The 19,084-nt window shown below is 47.0% G+C and overlaps 1 protein-coding gene across 1 annotated transcript in view; it reads right to left on the bottom strand.

The window, feature by feature from the left end:
• Positions 1–476: 476 nt before the first annotated feature.
• The window catches only part of LOC144133803 (uncharacterized), a 59,072-nt gene continuing 40,464 nt past the window's right edge, over positions 477–19,084 (bottom strand). The window contains exons 3-5 of the mRNA XM_077666898.1: positions 13,821–13,947; positions 11,727–12,039; positions 477–496 (exon numbers count right to left, since the gene is read on the bottom strand). Of these exons, the coding sequence (XP_077523024.1) occupies positions 477–496; positions 11,727–12,039; positions 13,821–13,947 (460 nt within the window). The remainder of the gene's footprint in view (positions 497–11,726; positions 12,040–13,820; positions 13,948–19,084) is intronic.

Below are 19,084 nucleotides of genomic sequence, written 5' to 3' on the forward strand. Positions count from 1 at the left end.
GCTTACATTTTCTTTTCAAACTGCAGGCATATATGTTCGTGTAACTTCGGTGCTTGTTTGTCAGCTTCCGGAACACTCTAACCGCGCATCACAAATCACGCGCAAAAGCCTGATCCCCTTCCTCACCGTGACCTGATCCGCTGAAGTGGCTCAAATAAAGTTCTTACCAGCCAATTGTACTATACAGGCAGTAATAGTCAGAAAGCGTCTCAAAATATTGCGATTTGGTGCACGGGACAGGCGAGATATCTAAAACAGATAGCGACGAATTTCAGAACAATTAACGGCTCGGGCTTTCTGTGTAGCTTGGGCTGTGGTCATCTGTTGTGCTTTCATATTACCCGACGGTGCCGATAGGAGACCGTAAAGAGTATTGACGCAAACAGCATATAGCAGGTACTTTTGGGCGTGCATTTTTACAAAATGCATAAGTTGTATGCGTACATATTGTATGCATGTGTTACGTTATCCGTGGGCTAGTTGGACGCCAGGGCGACTAGGGCACAGAGCACAGATCACAGGGAGCACAGGACAAAGCGCGCGCACTACCCAGACACTGCCTCTAATACCCTCTTTACACGGGCAGTCTTAACCATGGTTAAGCTTAACTGTGGTTATAGGACTTAACTGTGGTTAGCGCAAACCGTAGTTGGCCGCGCTTACACGCGGTTTAGGCATGTCGGTTAGTGTGACGGAAACCACCATGTGATCACCTCCATTGCGAATTTGTGACTGCACCTATACAAATGTATTATTAAATACGGTTACTTTAAACAGGATAAATGAAAGAAAAAAAAGGTTGTTTATCGCACTACCCCCTGCGGGGCAGAGCTTTGGTTACGCATGTGGCGGACATTAACGAAAAGCAAAAAGAAGTCTACAAACAATGGTTTTAGCTGACTTTTTAGCCGGCATAATAGCCACTTGTAGCCACTACTGTGCTGGGAGCCGTCGTGGGAGCATTGTGCCTCTTTTGATTGCAAGCGCACCTCGTGTACGTGATCAGTGCAGTCACGTGCGGCGTCTAATTGCCTGCTTACGTTCTGTGTGTGCAATATCGTGTATTGTGAGTGTGTCGACATTCAGCATTCAGGCTGCGATGGCTTCACGCGGGCCTGTGGCGGACGGTGGGGACGACGCCGACGTTGAGTTTTGGGCTGTGTTTGCGGCGCATCAGGCAGCACTTCAACGTCTCCGCATGCAGCGGCTTGCTCTGAGCGCCGAAATCGACATGATGGAAGCGAAAAGTAGGCGTCATCGCAGGCGATCGAAACGCCTTTTGTTGGCGGCGGTTCTTCAATGCACGCGGTAGCGAGCGTTATGGATGTATCCACGGCCAAACTCGTGGTACGAGACGACGCTGCCCCATCTTGCGGACAGCGGCTTCCGCGATAATTTCAGAATGAACCGCCCCACATTTCACTGTATTGTGGGCGTTTGCGAGAACATGCGTCGGCATGACACCAGCATGCGAAAGGCAATCGCTCTGGAAAAACGCGTGGCAATTGGCCTTTACCGCCTCGCAACGTCAGCTGAAGAGCGGACTGTAGCGAACCTTTTTGGCGTGAGCCCTGCCTCTGTGAACACGATATTTCGCGAGTTCTGCGCCGTAATTGTGAACAACTTGGAAGCTCAACTTGTGTGTTTCCCGAAGTTGCATGAATTGCAGGAGCACATGCGCCAGTTCGCTGCAGTTTTTGGCTTTCCTCAAGGTTTTGGTGCCCTGGATGGCTCCCACATCGAGGTGTGCCCTCCAAAGGAAGAGGCGGCAGATTATTTTAACTATAAAGGGTGGTACAGCAACATCCTCCTCGCTGTGGTTGACCACAGGTACAAGTTTTTGTACACCAACAGTGGCAGTCCTGGCAGAAATAATGACTCTGCAGTGTTTCAAATCTCACGACTTCTGCGTATTTTAGACAGTGACCTGTTTCAATTAGAAACAAGGACAATTCAAGGGGTGCAAGTTGGCCCAGTGCTTCTTGCTGACCAAGCGTTCGCCTTGCAGAGGAATGTAATGAAGCCCTACTCCTTTCCTGGAACTGCTGGGTCGCCCGCACAGACCTTCAACTACCATCTGTCATGTGCCAGACGTGTCGTAGAAAATGCGTTTGGACGTGTTAAGGCACGCTTCAGAATGCTGTTGAAGGGCCTCGAGTGCAGTATTCACAATGTGAACATTGTGGTCCAAGCTGCTTGTGTGCTACACAATGTCTGCGAGCAATTCAGTGATGAGTGTGATGCAGGATGGCTGAGTGCGGTGCAAAGTGCAAACGAAAGACGTCCCCAAACAGTATACACGAGTAGCCGATTAGAGCCGTCAGGAGTAGCAATAAGGAATGTCCTGGCGAACCACCTTGCAGGCAACTGAAACATTTTGCATAACTTAACAAGGTGATGGTTCGGGCTAGTGGGTATGCGTTATGATCCATAGCGCAGCAACAAAACAGGGGACAAACACAAGCCTGTTTTGTTGCTGCGCTATGGATCATAACGCATTTTGCATAAATCTGGCAAATCTGGCATAAGGTGGCACAATCTTTAGCTTTTCGTGAGAGCTACAAACACAGACGCTTAGTTTTTTGCTGATCGGCAGAGATTTGGTTGTTTCATTACCAGTTTATAAAAAAAGAGCGTCCACTTCTGAACAGGTCATAGCAAAGTTAAGAAAAAAGTGACAACAGAGATGAATGGTAATGTATGCATATTCAAATAACCTAAAATGAGTGATATCAGAAGACATTGTTGTAAGACTGGACACGGGCTTTAGAATCTTCAGACGCTGGCGCTCAACGAAGAGGACGACGAGAAGCGCCGAACACTCCGAAGCTCGTGCGTTCTCTGGACTGAACGCGGTCTCTGATCTGTGCCTGGATGGTTCCGCTGGTTGTTCGGGACGCTGAGCTTATTACTGTGCTGTGCTCTTATTACTGTGCTGTGCTGTGCTGTGCTGTGTGTGCTGTATTAGTAATGTGCTGTGTTCTTATTACAAGTGGTGGAGGTGCCAACGATCCCTCGCCCTGGAGCTTCGCACCCTCGCATTGCCTACCACCTGCGGTCGCGGCCCTCACCTGCTGCCCGTCTACAGGCCACCTACCCGGCAGTTAGAACCCCAGCGACCTGCAACCCCACCTTACCGTCCGGTTGCCCGCCCCCGATTACAGCTGCAGCCACTCAACCCCTGGTGCACACAAGACAACCGCACTATTTGCTACGCCTGTGGCTTCACTGGTCATGTGGCTCGTTTGTGTCGCAGTCGTGACCACCGTCCCTACGATTATAGGCGTGAGCCGACGTACGACCTTCCGCCGTCGTCCTCGCCTGCGTCACACTTGCCGCCTCCGGATTCCTCTCCTAGTTACCATCCCCGCTCCCACCGCTCGCCGTCTTCTGCCCCTTAGCACCAACGTCCGTACCGCGTGTCAGCCTCTGAGCGCAGCATCATTGACGCCCAGGCGACCGACATGCTCCAGCGTCACGCGATACAACCGTCTCACAGCCCGTGGGCATCGCCAGTGGTTCTGGTCAAGAAAAAAGACGGAGGCCGATCGCCCAAAAACTGCACTCGTCACACCCGAGGGGCTCTATGAATTTAATGTCATGCCCTTCGGCCTCTGCAATGCACCCGCCACATTCGAGCGCATGACGGACAACATACTCCAAGGGCTCAAATGGCACACATGCCTTTGTTATCTAGACGACGTTGTAATCTTTTCCTCGGACTTTCCGTCTCGCCTCCAGCGCCTCGAGGCTGTTCTTCGCTGTCTGGCCGACGCCGGCCTCCAACTTAATTTGAAAAAGTGCCGCTTCGGAGCTCGGCAGCTCACCACTCTCTGTCATGTCGTGTCGAAAAATGGCGTTCTCCCGGACCCGGCCAAGTTGCGAGCTGTGGCTGAATTTCCAAAGCCCACTTCGCAGCTTCGTCGGCCTCTGCTCCTACTTCCGCCGCTTTGTCCGCAATTTTGCACTATCGTCGACCCCCTGAACAAGCTCCTTTCCAGCCACGACCTTTTGGCCTGGTCGCCAGCCTGTGATAAAGCGTTTACGACACTCCGTCGCCTCCTCACCACTCCACCAATTTTGCGTCACTTCGACCCTCGTTCTCCGACGGAACTCCACACCGATGCCAGCAGCGTCGGCCTCGGTGCAGTACTCGCTCAACGCAAGCAAGGATTTGACGAATACGTTGTCGCTTACGCTAACTGGACACTCACAAAAGCTGTAGCCAACTATTCTGTCACTGAGAATGAGTGTTTAGCCATCCTTTAGGCGATTGTCAAATTTCGCCCCTATCTGTACGGGCGTCCTTTTGACGTGGATGGATACGGCTGAACCCTTTACATCGGGCGGTGGCTCAAGCCATCTAGCCATGTCTTGTGAAATTTTACTCCTGTCTTGCTTTTAGCCACCAATCAGATAACCTTCGCTTGGTTACTTCTAACCTCTTAAAATCCACTTTCCCTTCACTATCCCTAAACCCCAATGCCTTGGGTAAGTCAGCCCCGCTGCCTTCCACTGCAGGGCGAAGCCCTTTACAGAAGAGTATCAAGTGTTCAGCCGTTTCCTCCTCCTCTCCGCACGCAATGCACAAAGTGTCTATCTCCTGGTACCTGACTCTATACGTCTTAGTCCGCAAAACTCCAGTCCTGGCCTCAAACAACAAAGAACTTCCCCTACAGTTATCATAGATATTTTCTTTGACAATTTCCTGTTTAAAGGTCCGGTATGTTCCCAGTGCCGATTTCGTCACCGATCACCACGCCCTCTGCTGGCTGTCCTCTTTGAAAGGTCCCTCTGGTCGACTGGCGCGATAGGTTCTGCGACTCCAAGAGCACGACATTCGCGTTATCTATTGTTCCGGCCGCAAACATGCCGATGCTGATGCCCTCTTACGTTCCCCTGTGCCATCTGAGGCAGCGCCTTGTATATCCGCCCTGCCTTCTTTGAAGTTTGAGTTCGCTGATATGGCTTCCGAGCAATGCAAAGACCCGTGGATCATTTGCCTTTTTGATCTCCTATCTGGCCAATCTTCTCGACCTCCTTCCCGTGCTCTCCGTCGCGAGTCCCACCATTTCGCCATCCGAGGCGAGCTCCTTTACCGCCGCAACTATCTCCCGGATGGTCGCAAGTGGCTTCTCGTCATTCCGACACATCTGCGCTCCTTCATTTGCTCTTCCTACTACGATGATCCCCAGTGTGCCCATGCCGGATTCTTGAAGACTTTCATCCATCTACGACAGCGGTACTACTGGCGTGGGATGGCCCATTACGTCTGCCAGTACGTTCAGTCCTGCACTGCATGCCAGCGACAGAAACATCCACGTCGCCGACCCACCGCTCCTATGCAGCCGCTGCCTTGCCCAGTACAGCCCTTCGAGTGTGTTGGCATCGACCTCTATGGCCCTCTTCCCAGCACATCAACCGGGAACCGCTGGATCATCGTTGCCATCGACCACCTTACACGTTACGCTGAAACATCGCCTTTACCATCCGCTACAGCCCACGACATTGCATCCTTCATTCTCCATCGCATCATTCTTCGCCATGGTGCGCCCAAAGAGCTGCTCAGTGATAGAAATCCGGCCTTCCTCTCAGAAGTTGTAGAAGCTCTCCTTCAGGAATGCAACTTTGTTCACCGCACCAGCTCCGCCTACCATCCCCAGACAAATGGCATGGTTGAGCGTTTTAATCGCACCCTCGGCGACATGCTGGCCATGTATGTTGCTTCCGACCATTGTAACTGGGACCGCGTTCTCCCTTTTGTCGCATACGCTTATAACTCCGCTGCTCAAGCCACCACCGGATTCTCTCCGTACTTTCTCCTGTACGGCCGTGAGCCTTCTTGCACAATGGATACCATTCTACCTTACCGCCCTGATGCTTCCGAATTTACAACTCATTCTGAAGCCGCAACTTATGCCGAAGAATGCCGACAGCTAGCCCGGTCCTTCACTTCTCACGCCCAGCAGCAGCAGAAAAGCACCCGTGATCCCCCTGCACTTCCTCCCGCTCACCTTCCTGACTCTTTGGTCTGGCTCTGTGTACCCTCCTCAGGTCCCGGCCTTTTGTCCAAACTTGTTAGCAAGTACCAGGGACCCTACCGTATTCTTCAGCAGACATCCCCCGTCAATTACCTCATCGAACCCCTTACGCCATCCTCTGATCATCGCCGCCGAGGCCGCGAAATTGTCCACACGACCCGCCTCAAACCTTACTACAACCCCGCCGTCGTCACATCGCCCTAGGCCGCCAGGATGGCGCCCTTTCGCCCGGGGGGAATTGTAAGACTGGACACGGGCTTTAGAATCTTTAGACGCTGGCGCTCAATGAAGAAGACGACGAGAACCGCCGAACACTGTGAAGCTCGAGCGCCGAACGCTCGGTCGCTCGTGCGTGCTCTGGACTAAACGCTGTCTCTGATCTGTGGCTGGACGGTTCCGCTGGTTGTTCGTGACGCTGTGCTTGTTACTGTGGTGTGCTGTGTGGGCTGTATTAGTAGTGTGCTATGTTCTTATTACATTGTTTGCATATAAATTACACAAAACTGGCAACAAAACTGAACTCCGATGTTGACCGGATTGTAAAACACTTGAGCTAAAGTAGTAACCTGTTTGAATGACCTGAGCATAGCTACAAAGGTAGTTGCAAAAAAATAATAAATACAATTTTTCTCAAATCTTTCATATCCTGTGTTTTGCACTGTGCTTTCTATTCTTAAATACTCTGAAAGCAACAGTGATGTTACTGGTTACCTGCACCCACTCCTTATTCACATACTACTCTTGTAGTGCATATGCATGCTTACTACTTTGAAGTTATGCCTGTAAAATATCGGTATTATGGCTGCAGGGCAGTGCGCACACCCGTGAGCGAACCTTGGTAAGCCTCTGTGCACTTCTCGAACACAGGGGCTTGACGTCCCGTCTGTTTTGCATCAAGTAGTGCCGTGCAGTGACCGAACGCTCCGCGTGTGCAACCTCGGACGATTAACAGCTGGGCACCCTGCTGCAGCTGTTGTGTGCAAACTGTTGTGCGCGTGTTTTTCCGTTCTTTTATTAACTCTGCACGCGCGCGACTTGTACAAATGTATTATGTAAATAGTGTATTTATCACCTCATCCTCTATCCTTTCTTACTGTCCGCTCACCTCTTTCATTTCATTTCTTCAAACTGCCTGCTGCCCTGTATTTCCGCTGCCCCAGCTCAGGTGCTTCAGTATCGATGACAGATGCCGGGGCTGGCAAAAATCTTTTACCTTCCTTTTTGTTAATTTTAAAATAAACACTTACTGCTACTGCTAATCACATGCTGTTGTATCATGAATGCAAACCAACAAATATTGAGCATTCATAATGAATGTTCAGTTTATTTATTTTATTTATTTAATATATCCCCAAAGGCCCTCATTCGAGGTTATTACATGGGGGGGGGGGGAGGGGTTGGAAGTGGGTACAAGGCATTGTTTCAAGGATATAATAATGCACTAAACCAAACCGGTGAAATCACAAATATCTTTTTTTTATTGTGCAAAGGCATCTATGGCCAAAGAGCGCCATGACACAAGGTAATTTTCTTTTTCTCAAGGTGGGGTCAAAGACCCATTTCCCAAGCAATTCATCCTAAATAAGCCGAGCACCTGACCAGGGGAAAGCTTGTACCCATTGTATCACCGGTGGGTACCCGGCAGCAATGGGGATCGAACCTCGCACCTCTCGCATACGAGACAGATGCTCAACAACTTGGCCACCGCGGTGGTTTCACAAATATCAATGAAAAATAGACATCCACAAGAAGAGTCTGAACAATGCACATAGCAGCAGAATTTTAGGAACAGATAACAGCACCGCAAGGAAAAGACAACGCCGGAAAAAGTGCGCTGAAGTACATATTAAAAATAAAAGAAGACAAGGCAGAAGACAGTACGCTGAAAAAAAACCTTTTTAGTTGTTGAAACATGTGTGATTAAGGTGTTGGAACTTATTTAGGTCGCATATGGCAATGTGTGATGGTAAAGTTCAGTTATTGTGCAGGGTAAAAAAGAATATGCATAATGGGATGACTGGTAGTTAATGTGTTTAACTTTGTGAGGATAATCACGACATGGAAAGGTAATAAGCAGTGGCTGAAAGAAATCACCGTGAAGGAAAGGATGGTGATAAAGTTTACGGAAAGTGATAGGCAGGAAATTTTCTTACTCGGCTGTAAACTTCAATGAGGTGACACTGGTGCAACATGAATAATCAGAAAAGATGAATCACGCAGCATGGTTTTGCAAGGCTTCGATGTTACTTATGATATAAGTCTGATGAGGATCCCAAATGGCAGACGTGTATGAAGAGTTTCGGACTGAATAATGTGGTATGCGCAAGATTTTTTTACATGTGTTGCGGCCTCTCAAATTATGTTTGAGAAGTCCGAAAGTACGATTAGCGGAGGCAAGAGTGAGATTAATGTGATGATTCCATGATAAGTTGGACTGAAGGTTCACGCCAAGATACTTGTAACTTGTGGCGAGTTCTACACTATAGCTATGAAGAGAGTAGGTGGTAGGAACATGTGGCTTGTTGGTGAATTACATGTCCTTAGATTTGGAAAGATTTAATGGCATTAATCAATTAGAACACTATGTGCTTATCGCTTCTAGATCAGACTGCAGTAATTGGTTGTCAGCGTTGCAGGTTATACATCGATAAAGCACACAATCATAAGCAAATAGCCTGATTATAGACGTCACGTAACTGGGTAAATCATTAATATAGATGAGAAAAAGCAAACTGCCTTCCAGACGTAACAAGAGCAAAACATGAGTTTGAGTTGTTAACTGCTGTGAACTGGATTTTAGATGAGAGGAAATCTGCTATCCATGCAATAATATAAGGGTGAATGTTCAGTTGTGAAAGTTTAACAACCTTTGGTGAGGAATGCAATCAAATGCTTAAGAAAAATCGAAAAATATTGCTTCAACTTGAAAACCAGCATCAGTCAGTGCATTTATGTCGTAAATAAAACCGGCAAGTTGGGTGTCGCATGAGTAGCCCTTGCGAAAACAGCACTGATGATCGATGATAATGCTATGGTCGTCAAGGTAGTTGATACGAGTATGTATGATATTTACTGCATTTACTGGTCATTTTACTTGAGGGGATGCTTGTAGCGCGACAAAAAACAGACAAGGGACAGAAGACGAATGGGACTCTCAACTAGTTTTATTGAAAGATCGATGGCACACATTTATACAAATTCTTTTTTCCTTCAAGAACACAATCACCAGAACACTCATGCGAATGACACACAAATTTCACACGCTTGCATCAGATCAGGCTATCTAAAAGCTTATACTCGTTAGAGTACATCTTCACCGAAGGGCTGCTGACGCAGTCCGACCCTTTCTTTTTAGCACCGGATGTAGAAAATTACATAACCTGTAGTAATCAAAATTTATGTATACGATCAACTCGTATCATGTTACATGCAGTAAAGTATGCATAGTTGTGTGCATTGGCTGTATATTCGCTACATGAAGGATTACTTTTTCTGAAGAAGTAGAACTTTGTTTGTTTTAGTTGTACCCCAGACTAACATGCAATAATTTATATATGAAGAAACAAAGCATGATATATTTGGAGTTTAGCAGTTTGAGGAAGGATCATTCGGCAACGTGACAATATTCCAGTAACAGCCGAAAGCTTTCGCATGTAGTCTGCATGACTGTCCCACTGTAGATGAGAGGAGAAATAAACATCAAGGGTTTTTTGTTTCAGTTTATTTACTTCTTGCTACAGAGCAGTGGGCCCCGAGAAAAAATGCCGTAGCTTGACAAGCTCCCAAGGCCCACAACATCCAGCAACAGTGGCACCATTGGTCACATGCAAACAAGAAAAGCATACATAAACCTAAGGCATAATTCACAATCCATGAATGAATAGCGGAAACACAAACTAAGCACGCAATATAACATAAAGAACAAGTTATATACAAAATTCAAAGTATGCACTGGAAGCATGATTTAAACATTCTATATACAGATTATAGCACTTAATTTCACAGCAGTGAACACATTGACAACGTATAAAAAAGAACAATTTTCAACATACATGAATGAAGAAGACAACATGATTGGCGTGCTGTCGGGTTACGCTAAGCTTTCAACGAGCCTGCATATTTCGACCATATACGTAACAGCCACAAACCATAAAAAAAGAGAATTATTTAGTGAAAGAACGCCCAGAGGTCCGCATTGCTGCATTTATTAATGTCAATGCCTGCATCAAAGAGGCGGTTGAGTAGTGCGGGTAGATAATATCTAAGCATCTGATCCCGTAGTTAGTTCGTGGCGTGTTAAGGTTGTAGTGCCGCAGACGGCGTAGCGGGTATGTAGGTACAAGGAGCTCAAGCTTAGAGATTTGAGATATTGTTGAAATTTTGTCCCAAGTTTCCTGTTTGTAGCGCAAGGACAGACGTATATCGAAGAGGCTAAATATTCTCGGCACGTTACTATTGTGAAAAAGGGCTGCGGAAGGCTAATCATAAGGTTGGTTAAAAATAATTCTTAAGGCCTTCTTCTGAAGGAGGTAAATATTTTGAAGAGTGGTCTTTGGAGCAGTTCCCCACACTAGGTTTCTCTTCAATGCACTTAAAAACAGAGGTAAACAGTTCTTTGTGGGGAATAGAATAGTAGAGATCTTCAACGTCTATGGCGGCAGCCAACTCTAGCGGCACCAGCTTTTTCCTTATGCAATACGCCAAGCGTCTTGCCTTGCATGTTGTCCAAGTGATGTGGGTGATTAACACAGACTCTTGCGATGGAGAAGAAAACGTGAAAGAAGGGCCCACTGCACTAGAAATGAAGTTCAATAAAACTTTTTGCTGGGCGAGTTGGTTCATTTTACTTGAGGCGATGCTTGTAGCGCGACAAAAAGCAGACAAGGCACAGAGATGAACGGGACAAGCGCTACTCTCAACTAGTTTAATTGAAAGATCGATCGAACATATTTACATAGCTTCCTTTTTCCTTCAAGAACACAATCACCAGAACGCTCATGCGAATGGCACACAAATTTCACACGCCTGCATCAGATCAGGCTATCTAAAAACATACTCGTCAGAGTATATCTTCACCGAAGGGCTGCTGATGCAGTCCGGCCCTTTCTTTTTGATATGGAACGCCTATATCAGTTCCCGCTTTAGCGCGGATTTGCTTTGACCAATGACCTCTGTCTTTTTTAGGAATGACGAGCATTTGCAAGACTTGCGGTGAACTACCGGATTCGTTCCACTCCCATTCTCGACGCATTTTTCATGCTCGCACTAACAAGGGAACTGATAGAGGCGTTCCATATCAAAAAGAAAGGGTTGGAGTGCGCCACCAGCCCTTCGGTAAAGATGTACTCTAACGAGCATAAGTTTTTAAATAGCCTGATGTGATGCGTGTGAAATTTGTGTGTCATTCGCGTGAGTGTTCTGGTGATTGTGTTCTTGAAGGAAAAGGAAAATTGTACAAATGAGTGCGATTGATCTTTCAATAAAACTAGTTGAGAGTAGCACTTGTCCCGTTCGACATCTATCCCTTGTTTGTTTTTTGTCGCGCTACAAGCATCCCCTCAAGTAAAATGAACCAACTTGCCCAGCAAAAAGTTTTATTGAATTACCTGTCATTATTTTCTTTATGCTCTTTTGATTTCATGTACTTGTCTAACAGCCGAGCCAAGCTGGCGTTAATATCATTGCCCTCTTCTGTCATTCTAAGCATTTTCTTTCTAAATTTGTGGGCCCTTTTCTCCGCTTTCACCGCCTGTGCGGCTTCGTCTTTATGAAGCGCAAGAAGCTGGTGCACAACGGAACTGCTGTCCCGCTTGCGTCGGCTTCTGCCGCCTCCACTTGTTCCACCTCGGTTGCTGCAGCCCATAGTTCCATTCGTACTGGGTAGCACAGCCAGGGGAGACGTGCTCAGCAGTTGGGGGTCCGCTCTGTCTCCGAGGGGCTCGTCTTCCCCTGACGCCAGCACCTCGGTAGTGCCTGGCACCTCATTGACGACTGGCAGCTGCACACGACCAAACATAGTATATTGCATTTTTCATCTTCCCAGGTGAATGGTCAAAGCTGCCGTAATAGTATGCAATCATCAGCTGCCCCAACCTATGCCAGCTAGAACAAAGGGACAGTTCAAATCTTTTATCTGCATATAACTGCATAGATATATTATTGAAGAACTTAACACAGTCTAGTAGCTGCATAGATATATTATTGAAGAACTTAATTATAGAGTCTAGCAAAAACTAATCACTGAACAGCAATAATGAATAGCATGTTTAAAATGAATGAGTTTTGTGTACTTTTTCTGTTGTTAATCTATATGTGTCCCACCCCTTATGTAATACCCCCACACGAGGGTCTTTAAGGAAATAAAGTGAAGATAGTGTCATTGGTAATATATAACCAGTCTTGTACACGTTGCATAAAATAAGTTACCCAGTACAATTACAATAACTCCATCTGAAATGTAACTGATTACAGTGGTCAATTACCGACCCAGTATGGCTAAACGGCTCTGTTCCTGAGACCTGGAAATTGGCCTATGTGATCCCAATTACAAAAGCAGGGAAGCCACCGACGGATCTTGGCAACTTCCGGCCTATTTCTCTAAAATCAACACTGTGGCAGCTCACAGAGGTATTTTAGCCGCACGACTGAGCGGCTAACATTATTATATATGTTATAATATTAATGCGGCTCAATTATTACATATGTTGATGTCAGTATCCAGGGCTGTGTAACAACAACTGCAGTTTACTGTCCCTGCAAGCCTGCACTTGACAAGACGGTCAGGTTTCGATTCGCGGAACCTTCTTCCTTCTGTGCTGAGCTGGTTGCTATACAAGACTCGCTTCCCTCTGTAGCCGCAGTTACCTTGCTTCCCTACAGCCCACATTATCATCCGCACTGACGCCCTTCAAGCAATACGTCTACTCCGACGCGTCAGCCGCAGCCCAGAAATCTGCCAGAATATACATCGCCTGGTGGCTCGCATCCCGCAAGTCATTCGAATTGAGTGGGTCCCACGTGACCTAATCAATTCACAAAGCTCTGCAGATTCTGCAACCTGCTTGCCGACCCTACCCACATCAATGCCTCAATTCCTCAGTATAGATGATGCTACCCTCCTCACAAGGAACACCTCCGGCGCCACACACTTGCTCTCGTTTCTCAGAGTGCGATAACCTTCCGCCCCACGGTCTTACCCGTGCAGAGGAGATTGTGCTCCGGAGGATCCGGGTAGGGGTTGCCCTCACTCCTGCCGTAACTGGGACGTGGCCTCAATTTCGCTACTTATATCCTTTCTCTTTTCTTCCCAACTCCCCTTATGCCCAGAGGCAATAAACAATGCTATAAAAATAAAGGATAACTGTATAACCCGTAATGTTAGTCTGAAAAAGTAATTGATTACAAAATTACATAAAATGTATTCAATTACAAGTAACAGATTACAAGTAATCAACTACGTACAACTTGGTATATAACCTTGGCAAGAGGCCAAACCAATGAACCAAAGTAGATAGAGATGAGGTGGTAACTGCAGTATGACACTTTGAATTGAACTGCTGTGGGTTAAGAACCTTTTGTTCGCGCTTGCCTGACAACCATGGTTGTACAAGTGTCGTTTTTTTCTGTGCAAACTCTTCCCTCCCTTTTCTACTCAGTTCTCTAGTATCCGTAGCCGGCGTGCCTTGTGCAGTATTCTGCACATTTAAAAAATTCATAGTGATGGAATTCCACAGTGACTGAGCGGTCTAATAATGGGTAATGTTTGAAATTGTAAATTACCTCCAAACTTTCCTCGACCCGCCCATCATCATTGATGGATAGGCTGCCGAGGAAACTGTGCAGCTGCCAGTAGAACTGCTGCGGGACGCCAGGAGAGCCAGTGGCAGTTCCAGTTCGTCTCAGCTGCCTGGAAAGATAGAAATGATTTCAATAATAAATGTGCTCTTGGTGATCTCTTTAGGCCATCAAACTTCCTGTGAACACTGGTACTTAAGACAAATGCTACATCAATATGCAGGTACCAACTGGCAGGTACTGGTGAAAATGTCACTCAACTGCACCAGTTGGAGCTTTTCAAGTGATTGGTTCAGCTTATAGCATTCTAGCAATATCTGCATAGTAGGCCAGTGAGGCCTAAAGTTATATATTTCAGAAAATCGAGAAATTTGCTGAACTGTTACCTTAGCTGGTAGCTAGAAGTACCCGAGCACTCTATAAAAACACCTTAACTCAGAAAAAAAAAAGTGAAATTTTGAAGCACGTGTATTCGGTTCTGCACGCAATGCTTACACTTGAGTGGAAGTTGATTGACTGAGAATTTTGTCTGCCAATCAATCAGTGCAAGTTAAATAGGAGATAAGTAATGATCACAACGCTGACCATGCGTGCTGGCGGCTGTATGGCAAGGTCACTATGTACAGCGCTCTGTCAGTTTGAAACAAAAGCTTTGAACGACAACAGCTGCCGCGAAAATGAGAAAGACAAAGTTTGCATGCAGAGCGGTGCATGCACGCGTACACAAACGAAGACGAAAAGGTGCTTTTCTTTTTTATTAACTCAGTACAGGTGAATAGCCACCCGATTCTTGGCCGATCCCCCAGTGTGGGTATGTGTCATCTTTTGTTAGGCCAACAACTACGCAGTTTACGAAGAAAAAAAACGGACTGGCGCTGTGTAACATACGCTGCTCCTGTCACAAGGCACTCGTTGTTCAGTAGTTATATGAGTAGATTTATAATTGAAACATCTTGGGCGCTCGCGAGGTAAACATTACGCGACGACGGCGAAAAGTTTGCACGTTGCTGAACCAACACACTGCTGCCGCACACGTGGGGCAGACGTCGCGCCATAAAAACAGCGCTAGGTGAGCAATGCAATGAGAGTAAAGATAGCACTTACCGGTATTTTTTGTTCAGATTATTCATTTTTTGCTTGACCTGCTTTGCAGTGTAGGGGCCTTCGCCCGGCGCTAGCCCGGCGTTCAGCTTCGCCGCCATGGCAGCGTGTATACGCGCATTGCGCGTATTTCCCCGCAGAGCGGGTAGCTGGTCCTCCCAGATGCGAATCAAAGCCGCTGTTGTTACATCAGGCCAGTTGACACGCCTCTGGGAGGACGATTCCTGCGACACTGCTGCTGCTGCCTCCATGCCTTCCGCGGACGCCGCCATTTTGTCGGTTAAGCGCAAACGGAGGTTAGCCAGCTTGGTTTACGGTAACTACGGTTAGTGGCGTAACTACAGTTTGGCTTTCCATGTGAGCGCGGCTAACTATAGTTAAGGGTAACCGCAGTTTACTTAACCATGGTTAAGGGTGCCCGTGTAAATGCGGTATAAGTCGTCGGCCCATCGATTATGCGTTGCACATGCATACATATTTTACAAAATGGCCCAGAAGTAAACGGCAGACACGGAAGGCCGCGCGAGACACAAGAAATAAATGATCAGCCATTAGTGCGCCTGTGGGTGTGCCTCGTGTTTTTTGTAGCGATAGCTACATTAATCATGATCGTGATCATGATCATGAGAGGGAGATAACTAGAAGGATAAGAATGGGGTGGAGCGCATATGGCAAATTCTCGCAGATCATGAGTGGCAGTTTACCAATTTCCCCTCAAGAGGAAAGTGTACAACAGCTTAATCTTACCGGCACTCCCCTACGGGGCAGAAACGTGGAGGCTAACGAAAAGAGTTCAGCTTAAGTTGAGGACAATGCAGCGAGCCATGGAAAGAAAAATGATAGGTGTAACGTTAAGAGACCGGAAGCGGGCAGAGTGGGTGAGAGAACAAACACGGGTTAATGACATCCTAGTAGAAATCAAGAGGACGAAATGGGCTTGGGCAGGGCATGTACTGCGAAGGCAAGATAACCGCTGGTCCTTAAGAGTAACGGAGTGGATTCCAAGAGAAAGTAAGCGCAGCAGGGAGCGGCAGAAGGTTAGGTGGGCGGTTGAGATTAAGAAGTTTGCAGGCAAAGGGTGGTTGCAGGTGGCAAAGGACAGGGTTAATTGGAGAGTCATGGGAGAGGCCTTTGCCCTGCAGTGGGTGTAGTAAGGCTGATGATGATGATGATGATGATAAGCTACATTAAGGTAGCATTTCGAGCCTTCAGCGTAGCGGTGGCACGTGACCGTGGCGGCGGCACGTGACCAGCCACGTGGTGCGGAGCACCTGCTGCTGCCGGCGGTGCGGCGCGCTGGCGAAACCGAGCTTCAACAGCTGTGCGCATGCTCCGTGTCAGGTGGGACGAGGATGAAGAAGGAACGCCCAGCGAAACGGAGCGGCGAAAGACTGACTCTGCAATTGAACCGAGCAAGTTCTACGCGGCCAGCTGTAGCTATCGCGTCACTCCAAGTTTAACCAGAGCTAAATCACCACTATTTTTTTTCCTGAACAGTGCACGTTAAAGAACACCAGGTGGCCGGAATTTCCAGAGCCATTCACTATGGCGTCCCTCATAGCCTGAGTTGCTTCGGGAAGTTTTACCTCATGAATCGAACCCTCTTTGCCAATAGTAGTTGTGTAGCGATAGCTACATTACGGTAGCATTTCGAACCTTCAGCGTGTTCACGCGAGTGCTACAGATATGAATTTCATATATCGGTAAACAAGGTAACGATTATTACAGTATTAAATATAAATACGCGAATGTATTATCGTCGGACAGGTGACTGCTTTATAACTACTCTTAACAATATGGAGCTATAACAACTGCTAGCACTGTAGCACTGAACATGTACTTGGCCGACTTCTCTTAACCGCCGATGCGTAATTGACATATTATAATTAAAGGTTTCGAGTGATAAACGAGCCAAACAGTGCTGCATCACACAGCAAAAAACCTTTCGGAATATGACGAAATCAGTCTATCAAACAGTCAACGAACCAAACAATTGTACAGAAAAAAATGCCCATTATGAAAGTGTTTTTAAGACCAGCCGGCAAGGAGCGTCTGTGTAATCAGTACGCGCGTATAAAGGATCAACTCGCCTTTTGTAATGTTACGATGTTACTGGTCTTCAGGGAGACCATTAAAAACCACTCGGTCTAACGTTTTTTATTTAACCCGTTCAAAAATATTCCTCCTTCCTTAGCACTCGCGGCTGTATAAGGCAAATGGTGCCGGTAATGATGACAAAGTTTCCTGCTTTGCGCTTCAAAATCATGAGCGTCACCACTGTAAGGGGCCCCGAACACCCTTTTCACAAGTATAGCACCTTTTATAAATCCATTCTCGGCACACACAGACGTCGTGACTACAATGTTCTTTATCTGCTTTTTTTGCGTAATTTATCAGTGCTTTCATGGGTTCCATTAACCAAACACGATCTGCAAAGTGAACTCGCATAGCAATATTGCCACACTGGATGGATGGATGGATGGATGGATGGATGGATGGATGGATGGATGGATGGATGGATGGATGGATGGATGGATGGATGGACGGACGGACGGACGGACGGACGGACGGACGGACGGACGGACGGACGGACGGACGGACGGACGGACGGACGGACGGACGGACGGACAGACGGACGGATGGATGGATGGATGGATGGATGGATGGATGGATGGATGGATGGATGGATGGATGGATGGATGGATGGATTGATGGATGGATGGATGGATGGATGGATGGATGGATGGATGGATGGATGGATGGATGGATGGATGGATGGATGGATGGATGGATGGATGGATACGGCTGAACCCTTTACATCGGGCGGTGGCTCAAGCCACCTAGCCATGTCTTGTGAAATTTTACTCCTGTCTTGCTTTTAGCCACCAATCAGATAACCTTCGCTTGGTTACATCTAACCTCTTAAAATTCACTTTCCCTTCACTATCCCGAAACCCCAATGCCTTGGGTAAGTCAGCCCCGCTGCCTTCCACTGTAGGGTGAAGCCCTTTACAGAAAAGTATCAAGTGTTCAGCTGTTTCCTCCTCCTCTCCGCACGCAATGCACAAAGTGTCTATCTCCTGGTACCTGACTCTATACGTCTTAGTCCGCAAAACTCCAGTCCTGGCCTCAAACAACAAAGAACTTCCCCTACAATTATCATAGACATTTTCTTTGACAATTTCCTGTTTAAAGGTCCGGTATGTTTCTAGTGCCGATTTCGTCAGCATCCCTGTTTTTCACAAAGCTCTCTCTGTTCCTTTAACCTTTTTCTTAACCGATAATTGCTGATTTGCCCCCTTACTGCTGTCCAGATATTTGCTTGTCAATTTTCTAGTTCGCTTTCTCCATTTCGTGTCAACATTCTTTATATACAGGTATCTGAAAACTTTCCTAGCCCACCGCTTTTCCTCCATCCTTCTCAATCGTTCCTCAAATGCTATCTTACTGCTAGCCTCTCTGCACTCGAAAGACGCCCATCCCATATCACCCTGTACCCCCTGATTTGGTGTATTGCCATGTGCTCCCAAAGCTAACCTCCCTACTCCCCGTTGCCTAATTTCCAGCCTTGCTTGAACATCTGGCCTCATACACAGGACCGCATTACCGAAGGTCAGGCTAGGGACCATCACCCCTTTCCAGATCCCTCTTACCACATCATACCTATTGTAATTCCACAGGCCCTATTTTTCATGACAGCTGCATTCCTACTAGCTTTACTCATTGCATATTTTTCATGCTCTGTCAGATACTCAACACTGTTATTTATCCACACCCCAAGATACTTGTACTCATTCACTACTTTTAGCACGAACTCCTGTATTCTATGCCCGCCGCCCTCTTCATTAAATGTCATGACTGCAGATTTTTCCTTACTATACTTGAAGCCTAATCTATGTCCTCGTAAGTCAAGAGGCCTGGCGAGCGGCAACTGTGGTCCATACCTGTGGTCGTCCTTGGTTGCCTTTGAAATTGACATTTACACCCAGAAAATAAAAGGAGTGTGCATCAGTTCCAGCCTAGCCCTCGTGCTCAGCGACCTCGTTTTGGCATACCGCGACAGGAACCTCTAAAGACGGCTTAGCACTTTAAGGACCATCCGGATCTTCTGGTACGTTCGCGATTACTTCATCGTGTTCGACTGTCAG

Source organism: Amblyomma americanum, chromosome 5 (assembly GCF_052857255.1).
Source record: "Amblyomma americanum isolate KBUSLIRL-KWMA chromosome 5, ASM5285725v1, whole genome shotgun sequence".
Taxonomy (NCBI): Eukaryota; Metazoa; Arthropoda; class Arachnida; order Ixodida; family Ixodidae; genus Amblyomma; species Amblyomma americanum.